Source organism: Anastrepha ludens, chromosome 2 (assembly GCF_028408465.1).
Source record: "Anastrepha ludens isolate Willacy chromosome 2, idAnaLude1.1, whole genome shotgun sequence".
Taxonomy (NCBI): domain Eukaryota; kingdom Metazoa; phylum Arthropoda; class Insecta; order Diptera; family Tephritidae; genus Anastrepha; species Anastrepha ludens.
The window spans coordinates 26,486,971-26,505,484 of NC_071498.1; the positions used below are offsets into that span (position 1 = coordinate 26,486,971).

At 35.7% G+C, this 18,514-nt stretch overlaps 1 protein-coding gene across 1 annotated transcript in view; it reads left to right on the plus strand.

Annotated features, from left to right (window-relative positions):
* LOC128866181 (CD81 protein) overlaps positions 1–18,514 on the plus strand; it is a 36,994-nt gene that overhangs the window by 11,914 nt on the left and 6,566 nt on the right. Inside the window, exons 2-4 of the mRNA XM_054106712.1 lie at positions 15,304–15,498; positions 16,178–16,357; positions 16,504–16,719. Of these exons, the coding sequence (XP_053962687.1) occupies positions 15,304–15,498; positions 16,178–16,357; positions 16,504–16,719 (591 nt within the window). The remainder of the gene's footprint in view (positions 1–15,303; positions 15,499–16,177; positions 16,358–16,503; positions 16,720–18,514) is intronic.

Genomic DNA, 18,514 nt, shown 5'->3' on the forward strand with positions numbered 1-18,514 from the left:
TACTAGTATTTTTGAAGTTGGCCTGTCCTGAATACCACCTTCATCAAAAAGGAATATATTCATAATAATTCAGAATTCAAGTTTCTTCCTCAAAAGTGATATTATCGCCTTCAAAGTACTCCCCATCAACTGCAACGCATTTATGTAAGCGTTTGATTCAGCTCTCGAAATGTTTCTGGAACTCAATTTATAGTACTACTGTGGGCAAAAAGTAAGGTGAATTTATTTGTCAAACTTCGCGCGATTAAAATTTCGCTCTAGTTATTATTTTCATGAGTTGGCAGCACTGTTAATAACATCTGGACCAACTTTCATGTGAATGTCATTATCAGTAATATATTTACGCTTGTGTTTACCAAACAACCAAGAATGCATTTTTCGATTTTTACAATGTCTGATTTGATTGAGCAGAGAAGTGCCATAAAATTTTGTTTGCGGAATGAAATTTCGGCTGCGGAAACGTTTAGCATGTTGCAGAAGGCATTTGGTGATTCGACCATGTCGCAGAAAAATGTTTATAAGTGGTGCAAAGACTTCAAAGAGTGTCGGGTACGTGTTGATGACTTGGAGCGCTCCAGACGACCATCGACGTCAACAGACGACCAACACGTCAATAAAGTGAAGGGGTTAGTGCTCAAAAATCGTAGGTTGACTGTTAAAGACCTTACTAATATGATCGGAATATCAGAAGGATCTGTGAAAACCATTTTAAAAGACCATTTGGGCCTACGAAAAGTCAAATCTCGTTTGGTACCGAAAACTCTCAATTTCTTGGAAAAAAGTCGTCGCGTTGATGTGTGTGAAACAATGCTTTCAGACTATCAGGACAAGCTCAAATGCATCATTACGGGAGATGAGACTTGGATTTATGCTTACGACCCTGAAACAACCGACCAATCAAGCGAATATCGTGCTAAAGGCGAGGCCAGACCGAAAAGAGCACGTCAAAGTCGTTCAAAAATAAAGGTCAGGATGACAGTTTTTTTCGATTTTCGTGGTGTGGGGCACTATGAATTCCTTCCACCTGCCCAAACTGTTAATAAGGAATATTATTTGAGCATTATGCTTCGTTTACGTGAAGCAATTCGTCTAAAAATACCAGAATTATGGTCCAACAACTCTTGGTTTTTGCATCACGATAATGCACCGTCTTACATTGCACTCGTTCTTCGTGACCATTTCGCCAAAAATTCCACGCATATCGTTCCGCAACCACCGTATTCGCCTGATTTGGCTCCGTGTGGCTTCTGGCTACTCCCGAAACTCAAGAGACCACTCCGGGGAACGCGTTTCGAGTCGATTGAGGAGATAAAAGCTGAATCGAAGAAGGTGCTGATGGCTATACCGGAAATGGACTATTTGGCACGTTTCGGGGATTGGAAAAATCGTTGGCATAAGTGTATTTCATCGAGAGGGGATTATTTTGAAGGGGATGAAATTGATTTACAAGAATAAATAAAGATTTTTCATTTTACAACCAAATTCAACTTACTTTTTGCCCACAGTAGTATATAGCCATCAGAGCCATCTTCGATGTTCCATTAAAACGCGCACCCTGTAGTGGTTTTTTGACTCGATCAAAGAGAAAAGAAATCGCAGGGAGCCATATCAGGTGAATTCGATGGCTGTTAGAGGGTATTCGTTTCTTGGTCGGAAATTCACGGATAATAATGCCACTGCGATTGGGCTTAATTATGGTGCAAAATTCACGCGTTGTTTTCCCACAAATAATTTCTTTTTCTGCGTGTAATAGTGTTTATTAATTATCTGACCTTCTGGCGAAAATTCGTGGGGCACAATAACGTTGTAATCCATAAAAGCCCTAAGTATCCCTTTATTTTTAGGCTAAAAACAACGTGATTTGTTTGGTATTGGTTCATTCGGAGCTCTCCACCCACTCGCCTGATGTCTGGATTGAGTATTGTGCTCATAAACCCACGTCTCGTCTCCAGTAATGATACGTTTTATGAATGTTAGATCCGATCCGCCTTGGAAATCATGCCTTCGGCGATATCAAACGGTTCTTTTTTGCATAAAATTCAGATCCTACCAACGCTGGGACCAATTTTGCAGCAACACGACGCGAACTCAAATCATATACTACAATGCCCTGTAAGGATCCATAAGTAATGTTCAAGTCCTCTGTCAGCTATCTGATGGTTATTTTGCGCTTATTGATCAACTTTTCTTTCACTTTATTGAATTTTTCATCAGTTTTCGATGTCGACTGCCTGCCCGTTACCGACCAGTTTTCCCAATCCATTCTTCCCAAAACTTTTTTCCCAATGCTTACTTTCCCCAAAGGCAAATGTTCCCAAATTTTTTCATCCGAACTGTTTTTCCCAAGACTTTTTTCCCAAAAGTCATTTTTCCCAAAACTTTTGTTCCCAATAAAATAAATTCTTTAGAGGAGTTCTACGCAAAAATACGGTGGATTGCGTAGCCGGAGTCGGACTGATGAGGGTTATTTTTTTGAAGCGCGGCCGAAGGCCGCCAAGGCGAAAAGGAGTTCTACGCAAAAATACGGTGGATTGCGTAGCCGGAGCTGGACTGATGAGGGTTATTTTTTTGAAGCGCGGCCGAAAGCCGCCCACGCGAAAAGGAGTTCTACGCAAAAAAAAAAACAAGTTTGGGAAAAATAGGATTTTAATTGAATTTGGAAAATTGTTTTTGGGAAAATTGGCTTGGGAGTTATTTTATTGGGAACAAAAGTTTTGGGAAAAATGACTTTTGGGAAAAATGGATTGGGAAAAGTGTACGGTAACCCGGCCTGCCACTACGTTCGTCATCCGCCGTGCTTAACAAACGATGTAAGGTTTTCGATTCGCAGCTCTTCATTTGACTTTCGTCGTACCATACGGCGAATTGTGTGCTCTATATGAAACTATTTAACCAATTCGATTTTAACAAACTGCATTTTATGAGCTATTCACCACTTCTCTGATCACTATCTCTATGCTCGATTAACTTGACGAAACATTTGCATGTGCAAGCAACAACAAAGTTATCGAGTAAGATTCACCACTAGCGATAATTCACTATTTTACAAGCAAATGTAATTTAAGGGGTTACATACATATGTCCAGCAGGGCCAAAAATGCGCTAAAATAAAAACTGTTTTTAAAAGGGATAACAATAGAAATAAATATAAAAAAATTATACATTATTTATTAGTACTTAAACTTAATAAAAAAAAAATTATTTTAATTTTTCTTTACAAAAATTATATATGTATATAATTGGCGCGTACACCCTTTTTGGGTGTTTCGCCGAATTCCTCCTCCTAGGCGACTTTCAGTTTCAAGCCGACTTCGAACGGCAGATATTTTTTTTTATGAGGAGCTTTTATTCATGGCAGAAATACACTCGGAGTTTTGCCATTGCCTGCCTAGATTGACCGCTATAAGAAAAAAAGTTTTCTTCTTTTTGATCTTTCACCGAGATTCGAACCTACGTTCTCTCTGTGAATTCCGAATGGTAGTCACGCCCCAACCATTCGGCTACGGCGGCCGCCAACAAAAATTAGTATATAAAAAATCACGTGACCCAAAGTACAATGAAAAAAAGTTGCTTCACAGTCTGCATCATTTCTCCTCGAAATGTTGATGGATCTGTAAAAAGCAAACAAATTATAGCAAAATAAAGTTGTAGTTATAGTCGAGCCGGATCTTTGATTTTCGAAAAATTTTACAACTTACGGCATTTAAAAAAAAAGTATGCGTTTTACGTCATAAATGTCCCCCCGGTTTATAAGGTAAAAAAAATCAATTTTTTTTTTTCATTTTAAGCGATTCCTAATATATTTCAGAATATTCACACAAAGTTACAGAGCCTAATTCTCAATATTTCCGTAGATACAAAGCCTAAGGTAGGCGAGCGTTAGGTAGTTACGCTGTGACCGGACAGCTATAGTACAAACTTTATCTTCTTTTCTCGACTTTTCATTTTTATGATTTCTTTGAATTGGCGTACATGAATGAAAAAAATCTAATGAACCTTTTGAAATGAATCATAGCTTGTTCCCTTCAGTATTGAATTCTCTTCTATTTGAACTAACAAAATAGATAAAACAAAAATTTTCAAGATTTTTATACCAAGTTGAAGTGAATTTTTTTTTATAGAAAGGCATTTTTTTCTTTAAAACCTCCAAAAAGTTGAAATTTTGGAATTTCTCTCAGTTTTCTTAGTTCATCTAGAATAAAAAATCATGATAATTAGAAATCCATTTGAATTTTTTGCTTTAGATAATAATTACGAGCTGTATCTTGTACGCCAGTTGGAAACTCCAGCGTTGCAGCGCTCTACTAATTTCTATGTTAAACATTTTTTTCAACTTATTTTAACCAGTACAAAAATGTTTTATACTTTTTAAATGTTCATTAAAAGATAGAAAAAACTTTGCAGTGCTAAATTAATTTTTTCCTTAAAAAAAAATCGCAAAGAGATGCAATTTTTAGACCTCATAAACCAGGCTCCCCCCTTAACTATGTTTATAAAATTTTTTAATAAAAATATCAAAAACCAAATCTATAGAGAAAACACTTTCTAATATTATATTAAAAAAAAACTGCATCAAAAAATATTAAAAACTATGAGTTATCATGCAGAAAATGCCGGAAAAAGTAATTTTGAGAAAAAGTGTGAGGTAGAGGAGTTATGTACATGGTCCGCCATATAGCTTTACGGAATTAAAAATGCTATAAAAAAGAAACTACTCAATATTTTTTCAAACTGTTTTTTTTATTTTGAAGTACAATCTTTCCGGTTAATGATGGAACACAACTTCATTCATATGGCTGCCTCGGCTAGCCATGCACCATCCCATACGATCGGTCCAATTTTTCAACACATTTTCGATTGTATGCGGCTGTATTTCAGCTATGACATCGCGTATGTTGGTCTTCAGTGCATCAATTGTTGCTAGTTTGTTGGCATAACACTGGTCTTTGACGGCACCCCAAAGATAATAATCCAACGGCGTCAAATCGCAGCTCCGAGGCGGCCAAACGATATCAGAATTTCGAAGAAAAATGGACCAATGATGCCTCTCGACCAAAATCCGCACCAAACAGTGACTCGTTGTGAATGCATCGGCTTTTCTTCGAGTGCGTGCGGGTTTTCTGAGTCCCAAATGCGGCAATTTTGCTTGTTAACATACCCGCCGAGATGGAAATGAGCTTCATCCATACGCTTCATTCGGTGCTTTTCTTCTTCCCATTGCCGTACGTAATTTTCGTACAATAGTGATGTTAAACAAATGTTAAACAATATAAACGATGATGAATGTTAAGAAGTTAAATGTTAAGAACTGTTAATGGAAAAACAATAGATTAAATTAAATAGTTTTAGTAACAACAAATAGTAAAAATGAATGTTGGATGGAAAAATACAATTGCAACTGAGCTTTTAGGTGGCGTGATGCTTTTTGTTTAACTGTTCATAAAATGCAGCTTTGTTTTAGGTAATAAGCAATTTATTTTAGAATGTCCAGATTAGTCTTAAGTTGACGTTGAAGATTAAAGTCATGTTTTCTGCAAACTACTCACTTCACTTTAAATAAAGGGTGGCGCAAAATTAATCGGGTGGCGGAAAATTAACCATTCAACTTTTTACTAAAAATGGTTGCCGTAGGACGATATTTGCAAATATTATAAATCTTTCCATAATTGATTAATTTTGCGCCACCTGTTATATAATTCGCGCGGACCGCTCTCTTCTTACATAGTTAATGGGCTGTAGAAGCTATAATACTGGAAATTTCCACATGAAAATTTCACAGTATTTTCTTAAGATACTATACTTTTGAAATAACGAAAAAAATCGATTTTTTGAAAATTCTGGACGTTGTAACCCCTTAAGGCAGCTCTATTTCCGCATTGCCAAGATTTATACCAGTTGTTTCATCTATTCGCCACTTGCTAACACTTGGCGAAAAGAAGAGGCCTAATATTTATTATACGAAATATATTCACCATTGGATATAATGCCTTCATATTTGTTTTCCTATTGCCCACATATGTATTTTCAACAGGCTTGGCATCAGGCAACTGTGAAGGTCACCAATCCCACATTCCAATCCCATTTTGCTGTTTCCACTCCACACACCTACGGCTGCGATGCTTTGGACTCGTCGATCTTCCAAACATCTTCGCACCTGACAGCAGTAATTGTAAATTTTATTCATTCAAACTGCATTCAAATTGGCGGTAAACACAAATAAAAAATCATTTGATTCACATTTTATTTTACAATATTTTGCTCTGTTTTATTGCATTTCCTTTTATTTTTATTTTTTTAATTTGATTTTCTTTTACTTTACTCTGTTTTATTTAATTTATATTATCTTATCTTATTTTTTACTATTTTTGTTTTTATTTTATTGATATTTTTATATACTTAGTCCTGCCATAAGTTCTGTTACAAGTGAAGTCCGTTATACATATGAAATTATAATACTTTTTGACGTGATAACGTCTTATAAGTCGATTTAGCCGGCTGCACGCACGAAAAAATGTGTCGTTACCTTGCTCATTAGTGTTACCTTGCTCATTTGTCGTTACCTTACTCATTTGTCGTTACCTTTCTCATTGCCGTTACCTTGAATGAACTGCAAGCGAAAGCGCGGAACGAACGGCACCGTTCGACATCTTGCTCTCTCCTACTTAAGTGAGCGTATATATGTATGTATATCCGCATATGTACATATATAAATTCACGTATTTGTATTGTATTTGTACTTGAAGAATTTAAAATAAAACCAAGTTTGTTAATAATACCTGTTGTCTTAATGTTATTATTATTAATTTTTTTATAATATATGAAGGAAAAAATGTATGGTAATATTTACCACATACCTTATAAGATATGTTGTATACTAATATATGTATATAAACATGCATATACATATACAATTTCGCGCAATTTTCAAAAAGAACAAATCTATATGTAAAGATGCATACAAATCATATGGACATATCAAATATACGAATCTATGTATTCCGTACGCAAGCAAATGTAAGCTAATGTGCTTGAACTGCAAGCGAGAGCGCGGAACGAACGACAAAGAGCACAATCGGCCCCCGCGTTCGGCAACGTTCGACATCTGGCTCTGTCCTACTTGAGTGAGCATATATATGTATGTATATGCGCATATGTAGGTATATAAATTCACATACTTGTATTTGCATATGCCTTCTTCCTGTGTGCATGGTAATGAACCATTTCTCTGTTGAGAATAGAACGATGATAGAAAAAGTAGGAAATGAAAGGAAGTGTTTCGAGTTTAAAGTGCCTTGAAAAAGGCAAATCGATGATGGTGGCTCTTAGTTGACTTATTAACGTCTGATGCACAATCGAAATTGAAGATATCTTTCATGAATTTGATAAGTGTTTCGTCATTTTTCACGTTTGTGTAAATGTAACTTGACCTATTCCATTGCAATTCCATTTACTTCCTCCTCTATATCCATACAAAATATCTATCAAACAAATAAAATTAAAATTTTGTTTTGAAAATTGCAACCCTTACATCAGTATTTTCTTATGACGTTTTCACGTTAAACTATCGTCAGTAAACCGACTTTACAGACAACCTCTTTTTTTTTAACGAAGTTAGTTTTACTTAATCATGTACATAAATATTAAAAAAAAAATTACTTTTCATTCGAAATGGTCACCATTTTCTTATATTCCATTTGCGTACCTTCAAACGATTAGGCCATTCAGCTACTACAGCACGCACGGTTTAAATGGATATTGACGTAGCTGCTCGAACCAAAGATTTTTTGAGACTCTCCAAATTTCTGTAAGGCCATACTCTTCAATTCTGATCACAATTGTAGTCCAATGGATTCAGATCTGGACTTCCACACGGCCAATCTTCTGCGGCTATAAACCCAGGAATATCAGGAATATTGTTTTTTAACCACTGTTGGGTGGTTTTTGCCTTATGGGCTATAGCGAAATCTTGTTGGAAGATTCAACGCTCTCCATTGAAGAGAGTACTGCTCAACTGCTTCCCCACGCCGTTTTAGACATCTTCTCGTACATTTTGGCCCGATTTTAACCATTTTTTTGCAGAAATGAAGAAATGTAACACCTTTGCAAGACACTCTCCACCAAACCATTACGGAGGCTGGACGGTGGCCACGCTGCACCAGTGGAGTTTTAAAATAGCTTTTGTTATTTTGCTTTAAAAAACTTCTTCAACAGTGAAAATTGTCTCATCTGTGAAAAAAATATTTTCATGGCCGTTGGCTGCGTGCCACCATCTGTCGAATCTAATTTTCTTCAAGTGCGTTGTTAAAAGATGACCAGCCGAGCGGCGGAAGGTTTTCATGTGAAGAGCACCTCTAATTAGTCTTGACATGAATCTGGTCGATACATTCATTTCCCAGGACATGATTTTATGCTTCCTAAACGGATTTATGCGAATTCTTTCTCGAACGGCTTTTATGGCTGCACTGGTGCTAACCGCGCTAAGACGACCACTTTTTTTCTGCCTGTCACTTCAGACGTTGGGGAAAAGTTAATTGAGTTTGATCGTGCGGTAAACAAACATTCTCGATATATTAAGTTTTTTCAGCAATTCGTAAATCTCACTTGCACTTTTACCACACTTTTGTAATGCAGTCACTGCAATGCGATTTTCCTTAGCTCCCACCTCCATTGTTAACACGCGAAATTTGCCACGAAACTGAGTATAATTTATGAGTAGAAAATGCATTTGAACAAAAGGAAAAATAACCGAACTTTTTTCTGTGAATCTCGCCATATGCATTGAAATGGCAAAACTAAGTATAAGATTTTATTTTTGTTTTTTTATTAGTATTTTGAATTTAAATCATTTGACTTTTATGTTTAAACTTTATTGTATTTTGTTTAATCTTATTACACTTTATATAAATTTTTCTTTTCTAAATTTTATTTGAGTTTATGTTACTTGACTTGATTTTATTTTACTTTTTTTATTTTATTTTTAATTTTTTTAATTTTATTATTATTCATATTTTTTGTTAATTTTACTTTGTTTTATTTTATATTATTTTTAACTTTATTTGATTTTATTTCACTTTGCTTTATTTTTTTAATTGTACTTTATTTTATTTATTTGATTTTATTTCACTTCACTTTATTTTATTTTACTTTTTTTAGTTTTATTTGATTTTATTTCACTTTACATTATTTTATTTTACTTAATTTTTCTTTTTTTATTTTCGTTTTTTAATTTTATTTGATTTTATTTCACTTCACTTTATTTTATTTTACTTAATTTTTTTATCGTATTTTATTTTCTTTTGTTAATTTTATTATTATTCATATTTTTTTTAATTTTACTTTATTTTATTTTACTTTTTTTAAATTTTATTTGCTTGATTTCACTTTGCTTTATTTTATTTTAATACATTTTTAAATTTTACTTTATTTTATTTATTTGCTTTATTTCACTTTGCTTTATTTTATTTTACTTAATTTTTTATTTTATGTTATTTTATTAATTTTATTATTATTCATATCGTTTTTAATTTTATTTTACTTTTTTTAATTTTATTTGATTTCATTTCACTTTGCTTTAGTTTATTTTATTTAATTTTTTTAATTTTACTTTATTTTATTTATTTGATTTTTGTATTATTATATTTTATTTTGTTTCACGAGTATTTCAATAAATTTTCCGTATTGAAGAGCAATAAACATTTCCTAAATTTATGGCTAAAACATCGATTTGTATTTACTAAACAAGTGTATACGTATTTGCATATGCGGATATACGAAAGTTTATTTGTATTCCAAACATTTCACGCCGCTTACGCACGGTGGCGCTATCGAATAGCCGGGAAAAGCAATACACATTCACCATATGGGCACTTTCAATTGAATCAAACAGAAATTGCAAACATGCCATATACGTATACATGCACACATATGTACGTATGTTTATTCACTAAGTAATAAAAACAATTTAAAAAAAATTTGTGAAATGTAAAAAATTTTGTGGTAGTGTGTGCTATGAATTATTGATATGGAAACTTATGAACTCGAGTGCGTCCAACCCACAGCTAACGTAGACAAAGAAATTACACCAAAAAGAACTTGATATACATACATACATATGTATGTACTTCGATATAAGAATACACATACTTCGTATTTATTGAACATAAATATGTATGTATGTACATTGAACTCATAATATAACATATTTATACAAAAATTGGCTTCAAATATTATAATTTGGTCTCATATAATTGTAAATATTTGAATGAGGAATCGCATTAAAGGGAGGAGAGGAACTACAAAAGGGTACATAAAAGGTGCCGGCACCTTTTAGGATTCATAAAGGCCTTTACTTTACTTTTTACACGATTTTGAAATGACACGGTTCACTAACAAATTTTTATACACGTTCTTGCGCGAATCTCAAAACAAAAAATGTTGTTCAAAGCAAAACGTAATTCTTACAATTATACAATTATTAACTAAAAATCTGTCATGTAAGATAAAAGCAATAAGTACATTTTAGAGCTAACCAAGTCCGACTGGGCATTAACATTTCCAGGTCATCTGTAGGCCACGTCTGGCTGAATAACAAGCATTGTACAAGGTGGCATAGGAATAATCATCCCATTTAGTTTTTGAATCATTTTTTTTTTTACTGAAAAAAAAATTATTTCGAGTGATGCGCATCTACTCGTATAACTATATTTTGAGCTTTAAGCGCTCCACTACTTGTATGTTTTTATACTGAAGCTGTCTAGCGAATGCACAAGCGTCGGATATGACGTAATTTGCAAAAATTGTATTATTTTATTAATTTTCCGTTAGGATGATTAATTTTGCGCCACCTTGATAAACAACTCGAGAAGCCAAAAAAACAGTCGCTAATAACAGACTTTGTTGCAACGAAAAAAACAACAGAAGCCGTTAATAATTTCAATAAAACCCGACCCGACTGGACATATCTGACATACGTAAAACATTGCTTTTTTCTTAATTTCAATTCGAGTTTTTACTCAAATATTAACTTTTTTGTTTTTTGTAATAAAAATCAATTGTTTTTGTTCTATAAATATTTATGTAATATGGACTTCATTAGTACTCCTTCTGCACGGTTTTTTGAGAAAATATTTAGGTTTTTCATTTTACACGATTTTTTGAAGGATATAAAGGGTTTTTCAATTGGCACGGGTCGATTTTGGCGCCCTGTGGCAGCCATTTTGTTTTGGTGACATCTGTCAAATCTTTTGTTTATTATTCAGTTGTTTATGCCAAATCATCATGGCAAGTTACACGATTGAACAGCACGTTCAAATGATAAAACTTTATTCAAAGTCGACTCTTCAACGTTTGGTGGCCAAATTTGAGACGACCGGGTCAGTAAACAACCAGCGAACATCCGTACGTTCAAGGAACGCAAGATCAGCCGAGAACATTGCCGTGGTCCGTGAAAGTGTACAGCTGAACCCGAGACAGTCTATTCCTCGCCGTGCACAAGAACTTGGCCTTTCGCAGACTTCAACTTGGCGAATTTTGCGTCGGGACTTGGGCCTACACCCGTACAAGATCCAACTGACCCAGGAGCTCAAAGTTGATGACCATAGACAACGCCGTTTGTTCGCTGACTGGGCGTCGAATCGTTTGGAAGAGAACCCCAGTTTTGGGCGAAAAATCATCTTTAGTGACGAGGCGCATTTTTGGATGAATGGCTGTGTTGACAAACAAAATTGCCGTATATGGGACGACACCAATCCACACGAGGTTCACCAGGTGATAATGCATCCTCAAAAAGTTACCGTTTGGTGTGGATTTTGGGCCGGCGGCGTCATTGGTCCGTCCTTTTTTGAAAACGACGTTGGTTAGGCGGTCACCGTCAACAGCGAGCGCTACACAACGATGATAACCAATTTCTTATGGCCCATATTGAACCATATGGACCTAGACGACATGTGGTTCCAGCAGGACGGCGCTACGTGCCACACAGCAAACGCCACGATTGACATTCTGCACATCTACCCGCCCTTATTGAAAAACCCTTTACTAATCTCCCAAATTTACTATGTATATGTCGCATGTACATATTTCTTTTTTCTACAGTGTAAAAACAGAGTTGGATGTATTTTGTTGCCGCTCATCGATTGTTGGGAGGTTGTTTTCACCAGAGTACTACTATGGCAATAAATTATGAAGCATTTTAAGAATTGCAAATGTTTCTGCCAGACGAATAAAATAATGATCGGCATGGAATACGCTTAGTAACCACTTTTTTATGAGTTGGCAGGTTTCTTAAGCATCTTCTGGCTAATCTCACGCTTATACGGAGTTAAATGCTTTGCATATCGCCAATTGCCATAATAATATATTAGTTTGGTGAAAAAGAAATCCATTAATTTTGCGCAAACGGTTTAAAATGATTTCCAGAGCGGATGGACACCAAATTGACGCAATATAAACGGACTTCTCTAAAGGCTTCGATAAAATCTCCCATACGATTTTAGTAACTAAATTGACATTTCTCGGTTTCCCTTGATTGGATTCGATTCTATTTAATAAAGAGGTGCAGCACAATAGTTATTGATGGGGTTTCGAGACAGTTTATTGATACATCTGGTGCACCTCTGCGTAGCATTTTTAGGACCTTTGTTATTTGTTTTGCTTATTAATGATATCTGTTCGTGTTTCTTCCTTGCTAATTTTTTTTCCTATGCTGATGATCTAAAAGTTTGTGGTGAAATAAGAAATTCTAATGATTCAGCCATCCTACAGTCTGAGCTGAATATTTTAACATTAGATAACAATAAATTGTTCTGCTTTCCGTCTTGCTGCTCAGAATCGATCGTTGGACCCATATGCTTCATAAAAGTGGCATGATACGTAGAATTGCTTTTGTTGACCTAAAAACTATCATTCAACAAATTTCAAAGAACAATTCTTACATGCATACATACAAGCAAACAAACTTCTCTGATAGCAGAATTAGTCGCTGCAACGTTAGCCGAGCACTGGCTAAGGAGTGAAGGAGTCAAGTCTACATACAGCAGCATAATTTCATATTTCCCAGAAGGTATACAATAACTGAAAAAACTGTTGATGTAGTTTTTTTCAGAATTCATATTTATTTCAAAATATACAAAATATAAATTATTTCACTTGCTTCATAACAAGAAAATAAACCATACAATAAAAAAGCGGTATGACAAAAGTACGCATACATCCATTTGATTTGGTTCACGCAAGCAAGGCAAGCATTGGAAAAGTAGCTGTAAAGTATCGTTCTCCGAAAGTTGATAAATCGTCGTTGCTATTACAAACATGCGATTTTTTATTTCTTGGTTTGTCGCTAGTCCTGTCATGTGGGTAAAATAGTGACCCCGAAAAAAGATTTAAGAAAATTGTTGTTAAGCACAGAAAAGAATATACATAAATCTTTCGGCGAAATTGCAAAAATAATAATAATAATAAAAATTTGAGACGAACAACGGTAAAAATGATTGTTACAAACACAGAAGAGACTAATTCGTTTGGAAATAAAAAGCGAACCGGCCACCCAAAGAAGCTGTCCAGAAGAGATGTAAGCTCCATTTTAAGTGAAGTCGACAAAAATCCGCGACAGTGTGCTCCGAAACTGGTCCAACATATGTCGAGACATCCGGAAAAAGTGTTCATCCAAGAACTATTAAAAAATATCTTAATATTAGCTGATATTTCAACAGGACATCACGTAAAAAGCCTCTGATTTCAGAAAAAACCGTCGCCTTTGGCTTGAGTTTGACAAGGCAATGGATTTCTGGTCTAAAGTTTTGTTTACGATCAATCAAAATTCAATATATTTGGAAGTGATAACCGTGCGAAAACAGGGAAAAGTAGGAATGCGGATATGGAATGAAAACTTTGATACCTACTGTCAACCACGGCGGAGGTAGCGTAAGGGTCTGAGGAGCTATAGCTGGGAGCTGCATTTGATGTTAGAAGATTCTACGGACAGATTTAAATATAAAAAACATTTTGGAACAACATTTGAGGTCATCAGTAGAATGTTTCGGTGTTGAACAAGATTGGGTTTCCAACAGAACAGTGACCCTAAGCATACTGCACTAAATGATAGAGCATGTTTGGGAGCTTTTAGAGCGAAAAATTCGACAAAGTATAGTAACACCAAAATTAGGAAAAAAAAATGTCTAATAGCGGTCGCCCCTTGGCAAGCAATGACGAACCTTCGATTGTATTTCTGCCATGAAAAAGCTCCTCATAAAAATATCTGCCCTTCGGAGTCGGCTTGAAATTGTAGGTCCCTCCATTTGCGGAACAACATCAAGACGCACACCACAAATAAGAGGAGGAGCTCGGCCAAACACCCAAAAAGGGTGTACGCGCCAAAATACATATGTATACATATATATATCCATATATAGTAACTGACGCAAAACCGTTACAAAATAGTTGATGGAGGCATGGAAGCAATAAATGCGGGAAGAGCTTGTCCAACTGGTTAGATCAATGCCACGACGCCTTCAAACAGCCTACTAAATACTAAAAGTATTCAGCAAAGTTAGTTTTAAAATGAATAAATTTGTTTTTTGTTTTAAGGTAATTGAACTGTAGAGAAACTTTTGCCATACCGTTTTTTTTTTTTTTGTTTTGTTGTGAAGGGAAATAATTAAATTTTTATATATTCATGAATAAATATGAGTGCCAAAAAAACTACATCAAGAGTTTTTTTCAAATATTGCATACACTCTGGGCAATAAGAAAATATTATGCTATATGTAGACTTAATTCCTTCACTGTATGTGTAAGGGAAAATGGTAAACACATATGTACATATGTACATACATATATGTTCATGCGCATACATATGTATGTAATTCTTTTAGGTTAAGTGGGTAAAATTTGCAAATATTTAATTCTTCCGGAACTTCTCCGATATTTTCTAATTTTGTGTTTTCGCACGCAAACAAAGCAGGTGATGTATGGATGGCCACTTTATACATTTCTACTCGAACAAAAGGTCCGGAATGTTTCGCATTGGAAGAAGAAACCATTTACAGTCCAACATCATTCAATCCTCATTCCCTCTTCATGCCCATTTTTCGAATACAAAAAAGCTTTCTGAGCTGTTTTGGGCGTTCGCGTGTTTGCGCGTTATATTGGAAAAAAAATAAACATTAGCAGACCACTTTGTTAGCCTGCCCATTTTCACTCACTTAAATTCACATTTATCTAAGTTTTATTTGCGAATTTACTTCCAATAATTTTCGAATGTTATAAATTTTCTCAATTGCGATTTGTGTTTTGGTTTCTTTGCAGATTATTGGTTTGGTCATAGTGGTCGCCTCGGTATGGATGCTCACCGATCCCACATTCGTACTCTCGATGACGCAATCGTATAATCACTACTACATAGCGCTCTATGTCTTCCTTGGCATTGGTGTGCTGATCACGCTGGGCGCTTTCTTTGGCTGTTGTGGCGTTGTGAAAGAGTCGCAATGTCTGCTTGTATCGGTGAGTTTTACATATAAACATACACATATGCATATCATATACATATTTATGGTATGATACATTTAATTTTATATGTCATGCGACAACCTCAAAAATTTGTGGCTGTGAATTCCAATTATCGCCCATAAAAATCAATTGAAGTGGACGCTATCGCCCACGCCTTGAACGGCTGCACTCTCCAGCCGGCGATGAGGCGGTGTACGCATTTAGCCACCCACTGCGCGCTGTATAAGTAAGCGTGCTGCCATTCGTAGCGCCGTAGGCGCCATGGGTATGTTTGTAGGCGACTCGCGAAAATTCTTAGCAGCTGCAAACTGGCGGCGTGTTGCATACATTTTTTTTATGCATATGTACTTGCATATCGCTCATTTGCTGCAAGAGTGTCAAAATCAAAAAAAATAAGTATCATAAATTAGATAACTGCAAAAATTAACGCAAGCTCTTATTGTATGCTGCGTAAAAAATACGTGGTCATATCCATTGACAGTATCTTATTAGATGGAGGCCTGCCCTTACTTTTACTTAGGGAAACAAAGTAAAGTGAGAACTTTGAAGCCGTTTTTCTCAAAATAAGTCTTTTTTTTTATTGTGACACTCTTGCAGCAAAAGAATGATGTGTATTTTTATTCTGTTTTTATGATTACGAACATGATTTATGACTTCAGTGTTTATTTTGTAGTTCTTCTGCGTAATTTTGGTTGTGATGGTGGCCCAGATTGCCGCCGGCGCATGGGCATTCCACAATAAAGACAAACTCGATGACATTGTACGCGCTTCGGTGAAGTATTCCGTGCAGGAGGAGTATGGCCAATTGAGCATGAGTTCGCGCACCGTCACATTTGATACCATACAGAAGAATGTATGTAGATGCCATAGATACGAGTGGAATGTGCAATGTTTATTTATTTTCATATGCACAGATTTTCACGCCTACAAATGTAAACACAAACAAGTTGATACTCAAATTTCTTCTCTTTTTTTTTTGCTATTTTTACTTCGTTACAGTTGAAATGTTGCGGCGCTGATGGACCGGCCGATTGGGCAACGAGCCGTTTCAATAATGTCGATCGCACAAATATCGTTGATATTGCCATTTCATCGATGAATGTATTCTACAATATACCCGAGTCGTGTTGCAAAGATGAGCTGAAGGAAAACGTGTGCGAGATGTCGAGAAAATTGAAATTTGGTGGTTCACTTAATCAGGCAATATATCAACAGGTTCGTTGGAAACTATACTTATTGACATACCAGGGTTGTTTGAAAAGTTTGTGTAAAAATAAAAACCACTTAATTGTTTGGCGCAATCCTTTTTTCATTTTTCTACATATGATAGTTTCCTTTTAGACTTATACAATTCGTCCAACGCTGTTCTAGTTTGTTGATCCCATTCGAATAATAGAATTTATCCAAGTCTGAAAAATAATAAAATTCAGAAATCAAATGAATAAAATATTTTTCCCGCCAGCCATTTTTGCCAATGCAACTAGTAGTCCGTGGTATCCGAGAGAGACAAGTCTGGAAAATAGGGAAGATGTGAAACAAGTGTGAACCCTATTTCCATATTAATTTTGCGCCCACAACTGCTGAGGCCTGAGCTGATGCGTTGTCGTGATGGAAAAAAAATCAATATTCGAATGCCAAATACAAAGAAATATAGCGATCTGGCCAAAACTTGGTGTGTGTTCCTCCAAGAGATGCTACTAACTAAACATACTTACGATACGCGCCAGCATTGCCATGTCTCCGACTTTGTACAGACTTTTCAAACGACCCTCGTACATATAGTGTTTTCTTTTCTCAAATTTACTTTTCAAGAATTTCCTCGCACGCCCTGTGAAAATGTTGCTTATTTCATATGAAAAAAAAACAGAAATCTAGTAAAAAAAAATTGTAATGCACCTTATTTCAAACGTCAATACTGACAAATATGAAACGAAGGGATGCCTATAAACTCACTGCAGTGATAACTGGCTTGTGGTCTATTGGAAAACAAGCAGCCAAAATAGGCATCCCTCACAACACACACTGTCACAGTTGTAAACAACCGGAGAAAAAGTAAACAATCTTCCATTTCCTCTGTGAATGCCCTGCCCTTTGGAAGGAGAGAAATTCAACCCTTGGCAAACCACTGTTCGAGAGTCCCGAACAACTGTCTGGCTTGGACGTCAACAACCTAATAAGGTTCTTAAACCACACAGTGAAGGTTCATAGATCCCCTCCCTTCTGAGCCAAGAAGTAGCAGTAAAACGTCCTTCGATGGGAGATTAAATGGTCTAGCGTGTATAAGTCCTGGGTAAAATCGTTACGGACCATGTGCTCGTCGCCGTCATAGGCTGGTAGTCTCCCAATAAGATTGCATAGATCGTTTGCGACAGTGAGGCCAACATCCATCAGTTTTGATGCATTTTTGTGACCCACCGCACGGACATTTAGGTAAAAGCTTTAGACCCTACTCGTAATCCAATGTTTTGCAAGATTTAGTAAATTGATTTTCCTATAGTTCGTTGTTATTGTTGTTATAGTAGCTTGCGAATCTCTTCTTAAAGCGGAGAAGCCATCATCAAGTCCGCCTTATTTCTCAATGAGGGGGAAGAACATAGAACGTGGACAGCTAAGTATAAACTTCCCCATAATAACTTGAGAAATGCTGCTGGTGTGACAGTCATTGGAGGGGCATAAATCCAGTACTGGGCAGTGGCACAAAATTTGCTTTAAGATATTGCAAGATTACAAACTGTGATAGGTGTACTGTGCACCCGTCCTAGTTTTGTCGGCGGAAATGGTGAAAGGCAGTGCCCCGTTAGCATCGCTACTCCTAGTCCACTATCTGCCCTTGGGAATATTTAAAAATATTTGGCGAATCATATTTATGAGAGTACTGTAAAATGTTAATACAAGGTGGCACGAAATTAATCATCCAATAATGTTTTTGAATAACTTTTTTATGAAATCAAAAAATGATTTGGAGTGATGAAAATGTATGATGATGACCTTTACGCGCTCCATTGCGTAT